Genomic DNA, 14,059 nt, shown 5'->3' with positions numbered 1-14,059 from the left:
TCAGTCACCATATTGGTGTTGGTATGGTTGTCAGTCACCACATTGGTGTTGGTATTGGTTGTCAGTCACCACATTGGTGTTGGTATTGGTTGTCAGTCACCACATTGGTGTTGGTATTGGTTGTCAGTCACCACATTGGTGTTGGTATTGGTTGTCAGTCACCACACTAGTGTTGGTATGGTTGTCAGTCACCACACTGATGTTGGTATGGTTGTCAGTCACCACACTGGTATTGGATGTCAGTCACCACATTGGTGTTGGTGTTGGTTGTCAGTCACCACACTAGTGTTGGTATGGTTGTCAGTCACCACACTGGTGTTGGTATGGTTGTCAGTCACCACATTGGTGTTGGTATGGTTGTCAGTCACCACATTGGTGTTGGTGTTGGTTGTCAGTCACCACATTGGTGTTGGTATGGTTGTCAGTCACCACACTGGTATTGGATGTCAGTCACCACATTGGTGTTGGTGTTGGTTGTCAGTCACCACACTGGTGTTGGTATGGTTGTCAGCCACCACATTGGTGTTGGTTGTCAGTCACCACATTGGTGTTGGTAGAGTTGTCAGTCACCACACTGGTGTTGGTATGGTTGTCAGTCACCACATTGGTGTTGGTATTGGTTGTCAGTCACCACATTGGTGTTGGTGTTGGTTGTCAGTCACCATATTGGTGTTGGTAGAGTTGTCAGTCACCATATTGGTGTTGGTAGAGTTGTCAGTCACCACATTGGTGTTGGTGTTGGTTGTCAGTCACCACATTGGTGTTGGTATTGGTTGTCAGTCACCACATTGGTGTTGGTATGGTTGTCAGTCACCACATTGGTGTTGGTAGAGTTGTCAGTCACCATATTGGTGTTGGTATAGTTGTCAGTCACCACATTCGTGTTGGTGTTGGTTGTCAGTCACCACACTGGTGTTGGTATAGTTGTCAGTCACCACATTGGTGTTGGTGTTGGTTGTCAGTCACCACACTGGTGTTGGTATGGTTGTCAGTCACCACATTGGTGTTGGTTGTCAGTCACCACATTGGTGTTGGTTTTGATTGTCAGTCACCACATTGGTGTTGGTTGTCAGTCACCACATTGGTGTTAGTTGACAGTCACCATATTGGTGTTGGTTGTTGGCCCATGGTCACTATCAGTCAGTTTTATGACCTGCCATTACAAATGATTTATGGCCGGGGAGGGCTGGAATATATTATTCTGTTGCGCTGAGGGAAGATCAGAGAGAATAACTGTCCTCTTTAGACATCATCATGGAAACTCAGAAATGGTCTATCGTGGCCCTGTGTCTGCTGGGGGTTTTGGGTTCAACCACCGCCAAAGGTAAAAGATCTGCCAGATACACATTTACTCTGGATGGTCACCTGACCTGACTTAGCTCATCTCCTGCCCTTCTCATTGACTTACTTCTGGACAATCACTATGGCTTTCTTCTGAGTTGTGTTTGTAATTATATTCACTCTTTTCATTGGTTTCTACGGTCCTTTCCCCTCAAACCTTCTTACTTTCTCCTTTCACAAACTAATCTCCTCTCACTCCATCATCATACTCTCTCTCTCACTTGATCTTACTCTTCGACTACTCTTCTCTCTGCTGGATCTCCTCTCACTTGTCGTAAACTTCTAAACTCTTATTTCCCTGTCTCTCTTTTCTCTCACCTCGCTACACAAGTTCTTAGAATCTGACAAAACATTAAAGTACGAAGAAACTACTATCTGCAGTTCTAATTGAAACCCATGACAATATGTAATTGAAGCACTGTCTGTAACCTCCTACCGATAGTATATTGCTGTAGCAATCTATCTACAGTATGTTACAATAGCCTCCTATCTACAGTATGTTACGGTACTCTCCTATCTACAATATACTACTGTAGCCTTCTATCTACAGTATGATACTGTAGCCTCCTATATACAGTATGTTACTGTAGCCTTCTATCTACAGTATGTTACTGTAGCCTCCTATATACAGTATGTTACTGTAGCCTCCTATCTACTGTATGTTACTGTAGCCTTTTATCTACAGTATGCTACTGTAGCCTCCTATCTACAGTATCTTACTGTAGCCTCCTATATACAGTATGTTACTGTAGCCTCCTATCTACTGTATGTTACTGTAGCCTTTTATCTACAGTATGCTACTGTAGCCTCCTATCTACAGTATCTTACTGTAGCCTCTTATCTACAGTATAATACTGTAGCCTCCTATCTACAGTATATTACTGTAGCCTTCTATCTACATTATGTTACTGTAGCCTTCTATCTACAGTATGATACTGTAGCCTTCTATCTACAGTATGATACTGTAGCCTCCTATATACAGTATGTTACTGTAGCCTCCTATCTACTGTATGTTACTGTAGCCTTTTATCTACAGTATGCTACTGTAGCCTCCTATCTACAGTATCGTACTGTAGCCTCCTATCTACAGTATATTACTGTAGCCTCCTATCTACAGTATGTTACTGTAGCCTTCTATTTACAGTATGTTACTGTAGCGTCCTATCTACAGTATGTTACGGTACTCTCCTATCTACAGTATACTACTGTAGCCTTCTATCTACAGTATCTTACTGTAGCCTCCTATCTACAGTATATTACTGTAGACTCCTATCTACAGTATATTCCTGTAGCCTTCTATCTACAGTATGTTACTGTAGCCTTCTGTCTACAATATGTTTCTCTAGCCTCCTGTCTACAGTATGTTACTGTAGCCTCCTATCTACAGTATGGTAGAGTAGCCTCCTATCTACAGTATGGTACGGTAGCCTCCTATCTACAGTATGGTACGGTAGCCTCCTATCTACAGTATGTTACTGTAGCCTCCTAGCTACAGTATGTTACTGTAGCCTCCTATCTACAGTATGTTACTGTAGCCTCATATATACAATATGTTACTGTTACTCTAGCCTCCTGTCTACAGTATGTTACAGTACCCTCCTATCTACAGTATGTTACTGTAGCCTCATATATACAATATGTTACTGTTGCTTTAGCCTCCTGTCTACAGTATGTTACTGTAGCCTCCTATATACAGTATGTTACTGTAGCCTCCTATCTACTGTATGTTACTGTAGCCTTTTATCTACAGTATGCTACTGTAGCCTCCTATCTACAGTATGTTACTGTAGCCTCCTATCTACAGTATGTTACTGTAGCCTCCTATCTACAATATGTTGCTCTAGCCTCCTGTCTACAGTATGTTTCTGTTGCCTCCTATATATAATATGTTACTGTAGCCTCCTGTCTACAATATGTTGCTCTAGCTTCCTGTCTACAGTATGTTACGGTACCCTCCTATCTACAGTATGTTACTGTAGCCTCCTGTCTACAGTATGTTACTGTAGCCTAATATCTACAGTATGTTACTGTAGCCTCCAATCTACAGTATGTTACTGTTGCCTCCTATCTACAGTATGTTACTGTAGCCTCCAACCTACAGTATGTTACTGTAGCCTCCAATCTACAGTATGTTACTGTAGCCTCCAATCTACAGTATGTTACTGTAGCCTCCAATCTACAGTATGTTACTGTAGCCCCCAATCTACAGTATGTTACTGTATCCTCCAATCTACAGTATGTTACTGTAGCCTCCTATCTACAGTATGTTACTGTAGCCTCCTGTATATAATATGTTGCTCTAGCCTCCTTTCTACAGTATGTTACGGTACCCTCCTATCTACAGTATGTTACTATAGCCTCCTATCTACAGTATATTACTGTAGCCTTCTATCTACATTATGTTACTGTAGCCTTCTATCTACAGTATGTTACTGTATTCTCCTATATACAGTATGTTACTGTAGCCTCCTATCTACTGTATGTTACTGTAGCCTTTTATCTACAGTATGTTACTGTAGCCTCCAATCTACAGTATGTTACTGTAGCCTCCAATCTACAGTATGTTACTGTAGCCTCCTATCTACAGTATGTTACTGTAGCCTTTTATCTACAGTATGCTACTGTAGCCTCCTTTCTACAGTATCTTACTGTAGCCTCTTATCTACAGTATAATACTGTAGCCTCCTATCTACAGTATATTACTGTAGCCTTCTATCTACATTATGTTACTGTAGCCTTCTATCTACAGTATGTTACTGTAGCCTCCTATATACAGTATGTTACTGTAGCCTCCTATCTACTGTATGTTACTGTAGCCTTCTATCTACAGTATGTTACTGTAGCCTCCTATCTACAGTATGTTACTGTAGCCTCCTATCTACTGTATGTTACTGTAGCCTTTTATCTACAGTATGCTACTGTAGCCTCCTATCTACAGTATGTTACTGTAGCCTCCTATCTACAGTATGTTACTGTAGCCTCCTATCTACAGTATGTTACTGTAGCCTTCTATTTACAGTATGTTACTGTAGCCCTATCTACAGGATGTTACGGTAGCCTCCTATCTACAGTATACTACTGTAGCCTCCTATCTACAGTATGTTACTGTAGCCTCCTATCTACAGTATGTTACTATAGCCTCCTATCTACAGTATGTTACTGTAGCCTCCTATCTACAGTATGTTACTGTAGCCTCCTATATACAGTATGTTACTGTAGCCTCCTATCTACAGTATGTTACTGTAGCCTCCTATCTACAGTATGTTACTGTAGCCTCCTATCTACAGTATGTTACTGTTGCCTCCAATCTACAGTATGTTACTGTTGCCTCCTATCTACAGTATGTTACTGTTGCCTCCTATCTACAGTATGTTACTGTTGCCTCCTATCTACAGTATGTTACTGTTGCCTCCTATCTACAGTATGTTACTGTAGCCTCCTATCTACAGTATGTTACTGTAGCCTCCTATCTATAGTATGTTACTGTAGCCTCCTGTCTACAGTATGTTACTGTAGCCTCCTGTCTACAGTATGTTACTGTAGCCTTCTATCTACAGTATGTTACTATAGCCTCCTATATACAGTATGTTACTGTAGCCTCCTATTTACAGTATGTTACTGTAGCCTCCTATCTACAGTATGTTACTGTAGCCTCCTATCTACAGTATGTTACTGTAGCCTCCTATCTACAGTATGTTACTGTAGCCTCCTATCTACAGTATGTTACTGTAGCCTCCTATCTACAGTATGTTACTGTAGCCTCCTATCTACAGTATGTTACTGTTGCCTCCTATCTACAGTATGTTACTGTTGCCTCCTATATATAATATGTTACTGTAGCCTCCTATCTACAATATGTTGCTCTAGCCTCCTGTCTACAGTATGTTTCTGTTGCCTCCTATATATAATATGTTACTGTAGCCTCCTGTCTACAATATGTTACTGTAGCCTCCTATATCCTACAGTTACTACAGTATGTTACTGTAGCCTCCTAGCCTCCTATCTACAGTATGTTACTGTAGCCTCCTATCTACAGTATGTTACTGTAGCCTCCTATCTACAGTATGTTACTGTAGCCTCCAATCTACAGTATGTTACTGTTGCCTCCTAGCTACAGTGTGTTATTGTAGCCTCCTAGCTACAGCATGTTACTGTAGCCTTCTATCTACATTATGTTACTGTAGCCTCCTAGCTACAGTATGTTACTGTAGCCTTCTATCTACATTGTTACTGTAGCCTCCTAGCTACTGTTGCCTCCTATATATAATATGTCACTGTAGCCTCCTGTCTACAGTATGTTACGGTACCCTCCTATCTACAGTATGTTACTGTAGCCTCCTATATACAATATGTTACTGTTGCTCTAGCCTCCTGTCTACAGTATGTTACTATAGCCTCATATCTACAGTATGTTACTGTTGCCTCCTATCTACAGTATGTTACTGTTGCCTCATATCTACAGTATGTTACTGTAGCCTCCAATCTACAGTATGTTACTGTAGCATCCTGTCTACAATATGTTGCTCTAGCCTCCTGTCTACAGTGTGTTACTGTTGCCTCCTATCTACAGTATGTTACTGTTGCCTCCTATCTACAGTATGTAACTGTTGCCTCCTATCTACAGTATGTTACTATAGCCTCCTATATACAGTATGTTACTGTAGCCTCCTATCTACAGTATATTACTGTAGCCTCCTATCTACAGTATGTTACTATAGACTCCTATATACAGTATGTTACTATAGACTCCTATATACAGTATGTTACTGTAGCCTCCTATCTACAGTATGTTACTGTAGCCTCCTATCTACAGTATGTTACTGTAGCCTCCAATCTACAGTATGTTACTGTTGCCTCCAATCTACAGTATGTTACTGTTGCCTCCTATCTACAGTATGTTACTCTCTACCCCCTCTGATTTCTCTCTCTCTCTCACAGTCCATAGGGTGGTGATCTCTACCCCCTCTGATCTCTCTATCTCACAGTCCATAGGGTGTTGATCTCTACCCCCTCTGATCTCTCTCTCTCACAGTCCATAGGGTGTTGATCTCTACCACCTCTGATCTCTCTCTCTCTCACAGTCCATAGGGTGTTCATCTCTACCCCCTCTGATCTCTCTCTCTCACAGTCCATAGGGTGTTGATCTCTACCCCTCTTATCTCTCTCTCTCACAGTCCATAGGGTGTTGATCTCTACCCCCTCTGATCTCTCTCTCTCTCACAGTCCATAGGGTGTTGATCTCTACCCCCTCTGATCTCTCTCTCTCACAGTCCATAAGGTGTTCATATCCACCCCCTCTGATCTCTCTCTCTCACAGTCCATAGGGTGTTCATATCTACCCCCTCTGATCTATCTCTCTCTCTATAGGGTGTTCTCTCTCTCACAGTCCATAGGGTGTTAATCTCTACCACCTCTGATCTCTCTTCCATCTCACAGTCCATAGGGTGTTCATCTGATCTACCCCCATCTGATCTCTCTCTCTCTCTCACAGTCCATAGGGTGTTCATCTCTACCCCTCTGATCTCTCTATCTCACAGTCCATAGGGTGTTGATCTCTACCCCCTGATCTGTCCATCTCTCTCTGTCTCACAGTCCATAGGGTGTTCATCTCTACCCCCATCTGATCTCTCTCTCTCTCACAGTCCATAGGGTGTGTTAATCTGATCTCTCTCACCCAGTCCATAGGGTGTTGATCTGATCTCTCCATAGGGTGTTGATCTCTGATCTCTCTCACAGTCCATAGGGTGTTGATCTCTACCCCTCTGATCTCTACCCAGTCCATAGGGTGTTGATCTCTCTGATCTCACACACAGTCCATAGGGTGTGATCTGATCTCTACCCCCATCTGATCTCTCTCTGATCTCTCTCACAGTCCATAGGGTGTTGATCTCTACCACCTCTGATCTCTCTGATCTCTCACAGTCCATAAGGTGTTGATCTCTATCTCTACCCCTCTGATCTCTCTGATCTCACACACAGTCCATAGGGTGTTGATCTCTACCCCTCTGATCTCTCTCTCACAGTCCATAGGGTGTTGATCTCTACCCCTCTGATCTCTCTCTCTCACAGTCCATAGGGTGTTGATCTCTACCCCTGATCTCTGTCCATAGGGTGTTGATCTCTCTGATCTCACACACAGTCCATAGGGTGTTGATCTCTACACACAGTCCATAGGGTGTTGATCTGATCTCTCTCACACACAGTCCATAGGGTGTTGATCTCTACCCCTCTGATCTCTCTCCATGGGTGTTGATCTACCCCCTCTGATCTCTCTCACACACAGTCCATAGGGTGTTGATCTCTACCCCTCTGATCTCTCTCACACACAGTCCATAGGGTGTTGATCTCTACCCCTCTGATCTCTCTCACACACAGTCCATAGGGTGTTAGATCTCTCTCACACACAGTCCATAGGGTGTTATCTCTACCCCCTCTGATCTCTCTCTCACAGCCCATAGGGTGTTGATCTCTACCACCTCTGATCTCTCTCTCTCTCACAGTCCATAGGGTGTTCATATCTACCCCCTCTGATCTCTCTCTCACACACAGTCCATAGGGTGTTGATCTCTACCCCCTCTGATCTCTCTCACACACAGTCCATAGGGTGTTGATCTCTACCCCCTCTGATCTCTCTCACACACAGTCCATAGGGTGTTGATCTCTACCACCTCTGATCTCTCTCACACACAGTCCATAGGGTGTTGATCTCTACCCCTCTGTCCATCTCTGATCTCTCTCACACACAGTCCATAGGGTGTTGATCTCTACCCCTCTGATCTCTCTCACACACAGTCCATAGGGTGTTAATCTGATCTCTACCACAGTCCATGATCTCTACCCCTCTGACACACAGTCCATAGGGTGTTGATCTCTACCACCTCTGATCTCTCTCACACACAGTCCATAGGGTGTTGATCTCTACCCCCATCTGATCTCTCTCACACACAGTCCATAGGGTGTTGATCTCTACCCCTCTGATCTCTCTCCATAGGGTGTTATCTCTACCCCTCTGATCTCTCACACACAGTCCATAGGGTGTTGATCTCTACCCCTCTGATCTCTCTCACACACAGTCCATAGGGTGTTGATCTCTACCACCTCTGATCTCTCTCTCACACACAGTCCATAGGGTGTTGATCTCTACCCCCTCTGATCTCTCTCACACACAGTCCATAGGGTGTTGATCTCTACCACCTCTGATCTCTCTCACACACAGTCCATAGGGTGTTGATCTCTACCCCCTCTGATCTCTCTCACACACAGTCCATAGGGTGTTGATCTCTACCACCTCTGATCTCTCTCACACACAGTCCATAGGGTGTTGATCTCTACCCCCTCTGATCTCTCTCTCACACACAGTCCATAGGGTGTTGATCTCTACCACCTCTGATCTCTCTCACACACAGTCCATAGGGTGTTGATCTCTACCACCTCTGATCTCTCTCACACACAGTCCATAGGGTGTTGATCTCTACCACCTCTGATCTCTCTCACACACAGTCCATAGGGTGTTGATCTCTACCCCCTCTGATCTCTCTCACACACAGTCCATAGGGTGTTGATCTCTACCACCTCTGATCTCTCTCACACACAGTCCATAGGGTGTTGATCTCTACCCCATAGGGTGTTCTGATCTCTCTCACACACAGTCCATAGGGTGTCTGATCTCTACCACCTCTGATCTCTACTCTGATCTCTCACACACAGTCCATAGGGTGTTGATCTCTACCACCTCTGATCTCTCTCACACACAGTCCATAGGGTGTTGATCTCTACCCCCACAGTCTGATCTCTCTCACACACAGTCCATAGGGTGTTGATCTCTACCCCCTCTGATCTCTCTCACACACAGTCCATAGGGTGTTGATCTCTACCCCTCTGATCTCTCTCACACACAGTCCATAGGGTGTTCATCTCTACCCCCTCTGATCTCTCTCACACACAGTCCATAGGGTGTTGATCTCTACCCCCTCTGATCTCTCTCACACACAGTCCATAGGGTGTCCATGATCTCTACCCCCTCTGATCTCTCTCACACACAGTCCATAGGGTGTTGATCTCTACCCCCTCTGATCTCTCTCACACACAGTCCATAGGGTGTTGATCTCTACCCCTCTGATCTCTCTCACACACAGTCCATAGGGTGTTGATCTCTACCCCTCTGATCTCTCTCCACACACAGTCCATAGGGTGTTGATCTCTACCACCTCTGATCTCTCCCCCTCACACACAGTCCATAGGGTGTTGATCTCTACCCCCTCTGATCTCTCTCACACACAGTCCATAGGGTGTTGATCTCTACCCCTCTGATCTCTCTCACACACAGTCCATAGGGTGTTGATCTCTACCACCCATCTGATCTCTCTCACACACAGTCCATAGGGTGTTGATCTCTACCCCCTCTGATCTCTCTCACACACAGTCCATAGGGTGTTGATCTCTACCACCTCTTATCTCTCTCACACACAGTCCATAGGGTGTTGATCTCTACCCCCTCTGATCTCTCTCACACACAGTCCATAGGGTGTTGATCTCTACCCCCTCTGATCTCTCTCACACACAGTCCATAGGGTGTTGATCTCTACCACCTCTGATCTCTCTCACACACAGTCCATAGGGTGTTGATCTCTACCCCCTCTGATCTCTCTCACACACAGTCCATAGGGTGTTAATCTCTACCCCTCTGATCTCTCTCACACACAGTCCATAGGGTGTTGATCTCTACCCCCATCTGATCTCTCTCACACACAGTCCATAGGGTGTTGATCTCTACCCCCTCTGATCTCTCTCACACACAGTCCATAGGGTGTTGATCTCTACCCCTCTGATCTCTCTCACACACAGTCCATAGGGTGTTGATCTCTACCCCCACACAGTCTGATCTCTCTCTGATCTCTCTCACACACAGTCCATAGGGTGTTGATCTCTACCCCCTCTGATCTCTCTCACACACAGTCCATAGGGTGTTGATCTCTACCCCCTCTGATCTCTCTCACACACACAGTCCATAGGGTGTTGATCTCTACCCCCTCTGATCTCTCTCACACACAGTCCATAGGGTGTTGATCTCTACCCCCATCTGATCTCTCTCACACACAGTCCATAGGGTGTTGATCTCTACCCCTCTGATCTCTCTCACACACAGTCCATAGGGTGTTGATCTCTACCACCCTCTGATCTCTCTCACACACAGTCCATAGGGTGTTGATCTCTACCCCTCTGATCTCTCTCACACACAGTCCATAGGGTGTTGATCTCTACCCCCTCTGATCTCTCTCACACACAGTCCATAGGGTGTTGATCTCTACCCCTCTGATCTCTCTCACACACAGTCCATAGGGTGTTCATATCTCTGACCCCTCTGATCTCTCTCACACACAGTCCATAGGGTGTTGATCTCTACCCCCTCTGATCTCTCTCACACACAGTCCATAGGGTGTTGATCTCTACCCCCTCTGATCTCTCTCACACACAGTCCATAGGGTGTTGATCTCTACCCCCTCTGATCTCTCTCACACACAGTCCATAGGGTGTTGATCTCTACCCCCTCTGATGTATGTATGTTTTTGAAAAGTCTCTGTCTCTGGTCCAGTTGAGGAAGAGAACCCAGAGTTCTGGAGAGCCCAGGGTGCGAAGGCTTTGCAAGCAGCGCTGAACAGGAAGTTGAACACCAATGTGGCCAAAAACATCATGCTCTTCCTGGGTGATGGTGAGTGACCAATCACTGTCCAAACCTCACATCTGTGGTGTATTAACCGTATCCAAATCTTACATAACAAAAACAATGAGAGACACTCATTCGTAACCTCCTTTTCCAGCCTATTCTAATTCACCAGTTACAGTCCAGTACAACCCCAGTGTGCCCTATTTCTCTGTGCCATTCCCCTCAAGGTATGGGCATTACCACCATCACAGCAGCTCGAATCCTCAAGGGCCAGATGCACAACCAGTCTGGAGAGGAGACAGTGATGACCATGGATACTTTCCCCCATACGGGCCTCCTCAAGGTACACAAACAAACAAACAAACAAAGCTTCAAATACATACATTAACATGCATAGAGATACCCACAGAGATCACACTTTGTTTGATGTGCAGCTGCAACCATGAGTACCTCTTTCAGAGGAAGATATTGTGTCTGTTGTGTATAATGATGTATGTATGAGGTGCAAGCTCATGCGTACATATTATTCATGTGTATTCCTTTCTATCCCTTGATGTGTGCAGACATACAGTGTTGACTTCCAGATCCCTGACAGTTCATCCACAGCCACAGCCTACCTGTGTGGTGTTAAGACCAACCTGAACACGGTCGGTGTGAATGCTGCTGCTCGCAACGGAATCTGCAAGACCCAGAAGGGCAACGAGGTCACCTCTATTCTCAAGTGGGCCAAAGATGCTGGTAGGAACCATATCTCTGTCCAACTTCTCACATCACTAGGGCCCCGACTTTGTCCTGATCCAGTTGACTTACCAGGAAAACCTTACAGACGATAACTAGGGCCCGACTTTGTCCTGATCCAGTTGACTTACCAGGAAAACCTTACAGACGATAACTAGGGCCCCGACTTTGTCCTGATCCAGTTGACTTACCAGGAAAACCTTACAGACGATAACTAGGGCCCCGACTTTGTCCTGATCCAGTTGACTTACCAGGAAAACCTTACAGACGATAACTAGGGCCCCGACTTTGTCCTGATCCAGTTGACTTACCAGGAAAACCTTACAGACGATAACTAGGGCCCCGACTTTGTCCTGATCCAGTTGACTTACCAGGAAAACCTTACAGACGATAACTAGGGCCCCGACTTTGTCCTGATCCAGTTGACTTACCAGGAAAACCTTACAGACGATAACTAGGGTCCAGAGTTTTTCCTGGACACGTTATGTAATCAGGTGGGTGTTAGATACCGATACAAAACACTAATAAACACAAGAGAGATAACAGTTGGCTAGATGTTCAGTTGAGTCTATAAGGACCACCTGTAGCTGTTGGCTGGAGTCTGGGCCCTCTGGCTTCTTTGGTGATCAGGTGTTGTGGCCTGATGTAGTACTGAGCTGCTGATGGAGGCAGGAGAATGTTACCTTGACTGTTATCATGTTCCCTTATCACCAACCATAAATATTTCATAACTCCCAGCTCCACAGCCCTGACCCTTACACAGGAGGCTGATATCCCTTCAGAGACAGGCCTGACCCTTACACAGGAGGCTGATATCCCTTCAGAGACAGGCCTGACCCCTACACAGGGGGCTGATATCCCTTCAGAGACAGGCCTGACCCTACACAGGAGGCTGATATCCCTTCAGAGACAGGCCTGACCCTTACACAGGAGGCTGATATCCCTTCAGAGACAGGCCTGACCCTACACAGGAGGCTGATATCCCTTCAGAGACAGGCCTGACCCCTACACAGGAGGCTGATATCCCTTCAGAGACAGGCCTGACCCTTACACAGGAGGCTGATATCCCTTCAGAGACAGGCCTGACCCCTACACAGGAGGCTGATATCCCTTCAGAGACAGGCCTGACCCTTACACAGGAGGCTGATATCCCTTCAGAGACAGGCCTGACCCTACACAGGAGGCTGATATCCCTTCAGAGACAGGCCTGACCCCTACACAGGAGGCTGATATCCCTTCAGAGACAGGCCTGACCCCTACACAGGGGGCTGATATCCCTTCAGAGACAGGCCTGACCCTTACACAGGAGGCTGATATCCCTTCAGAGACAGGCCTGACCCCTACACAGGAGGCTGATATCCCTTCAGAGACAGGCCTGACCCCTACACAGGAGGCTGATATCCCTTCAGAGACAGGCCTGACCCCTACACAGGAGGCTGATATCCCTTCAGAGACAGGCCTGACCCCTACACAGGAGGCTGATATCCCTTCAGAGACAGGCCTGACCCTTACACAGGAGGCTGATATCCCTTCAGAGACAGGCCTGACCCTACACAGGAGGCTGATATCCCTTCAGAGACAGGCCTGACCCTTACACAGGAGGCTGATATCCCTTCAGAGACAGGCCTGACCCTTACACAGGAGGCTGATATCCCTTCAGAGACAGGCCTGACCCCTACACAGGAGGCTGATATCCCTTCAGAGACAGGCCTGACCCCTACACAGGAGGCTGATATCCCTTCAGAGACAGGCCTGACCCCTACACAGGAGGCTGATATCCCTTCAGAGACAGGCCTGACCCTTACACAGGAGGCTGATATCCCTTCAGAGACAGGCCTGACCCCTACACAGGAGGCTGATATCCCTTCAGAGACAGGCCTGACCCTTACACAGGAGGCTGATATCCCTTCAGAGACAGGCCTGACCCTTACACAGGAGGCTGATATCCCTTCAGAGACAGGCCTGACCCTACACAGGAGGCTGATATCCCTTCAGAGACAGGCCTGACCCCTACACAGGAGGCTGATATCCCTTCAGAGACAGGCCTGACCCTACACAGGAGGCTGATATCCCTTCAGAGACAGGCCTGACCCCTACACAGGAGGCTGATATCCCTTCAGAGACAGGCCTGACCCCTACACAGGAGGCTGATATCCCTTCAGAGAGAGAGATTAAAAGCAACCATGTGTTTGATAGAGAGAACAACATAGAAAGCGCTTTCAGCAGCAGTAAAACTGATCAATTACTTGCTATGAGCATAATAACTGTAAGTATTCTAATTTCAATGTGATATCTGACACAAAACCACAGCCACAT

The 14,059-nt window shown here is 45.9% G+C and overlaps 1 protein-coding gene across 2 annotated transcripts in view; it reads left to right on the top strand.

The window, feature by feature from the left end:
* Positions 1–1,203: 1,203 nt before the first annotated feature.
* alp3 (alkaline phosphatase 3) overlaps positions 1,204–14,059 on the top strand; it is a 20,550-nt gene continuing 7,694 nt past the window's right edge. The window contains exons 1-4 of one of the 2 annotated variants that reach the window (XM_042296325.1): positions 1,204–1,324; positions 10,934–11,050; positions 11,233–11,348; positions 11,569–11,743. In XM_042296325.1, coding sequence (XP_042152259.1) covers positions 1,255–1,324; positions 10,934–11,050; positions 11,233–11,348; positions 11,569–11,743 — 478 coding nt within the window. In that variant the 5' untranslated portion in view covers positions 1,204–1,254. Of the gene's footprint in view, positions 1,325–10,915; positions 11,051–11,232; positions 11,349–11,568; positions 11,744–14,059 lie in introns of both variants that reach the window. The other variant, XM_042296324.1, reaches the window with a different exon arrangement.

The sequence above is a fragment of the Oncorhynchus tshawytscha genome, linkage group LG13 (assembly GCF_018296145.1).
Source record: "Oncorhynchus tshawytscha isolate Ot180627B linkage group LG13, Otsh_v2.0, whole genome shotgun sequence".
Classification (NCBI taxonomy): Eukaryota; Metazoa; Chordata; class Actinopteri; order Salmoniformes; family Salmonidae; genus Oncorhynchus; species Oncorhynchus tshawytscha.
This window is presented reverse-complemented; position numbering and strand designations above follow the sequence as displayed.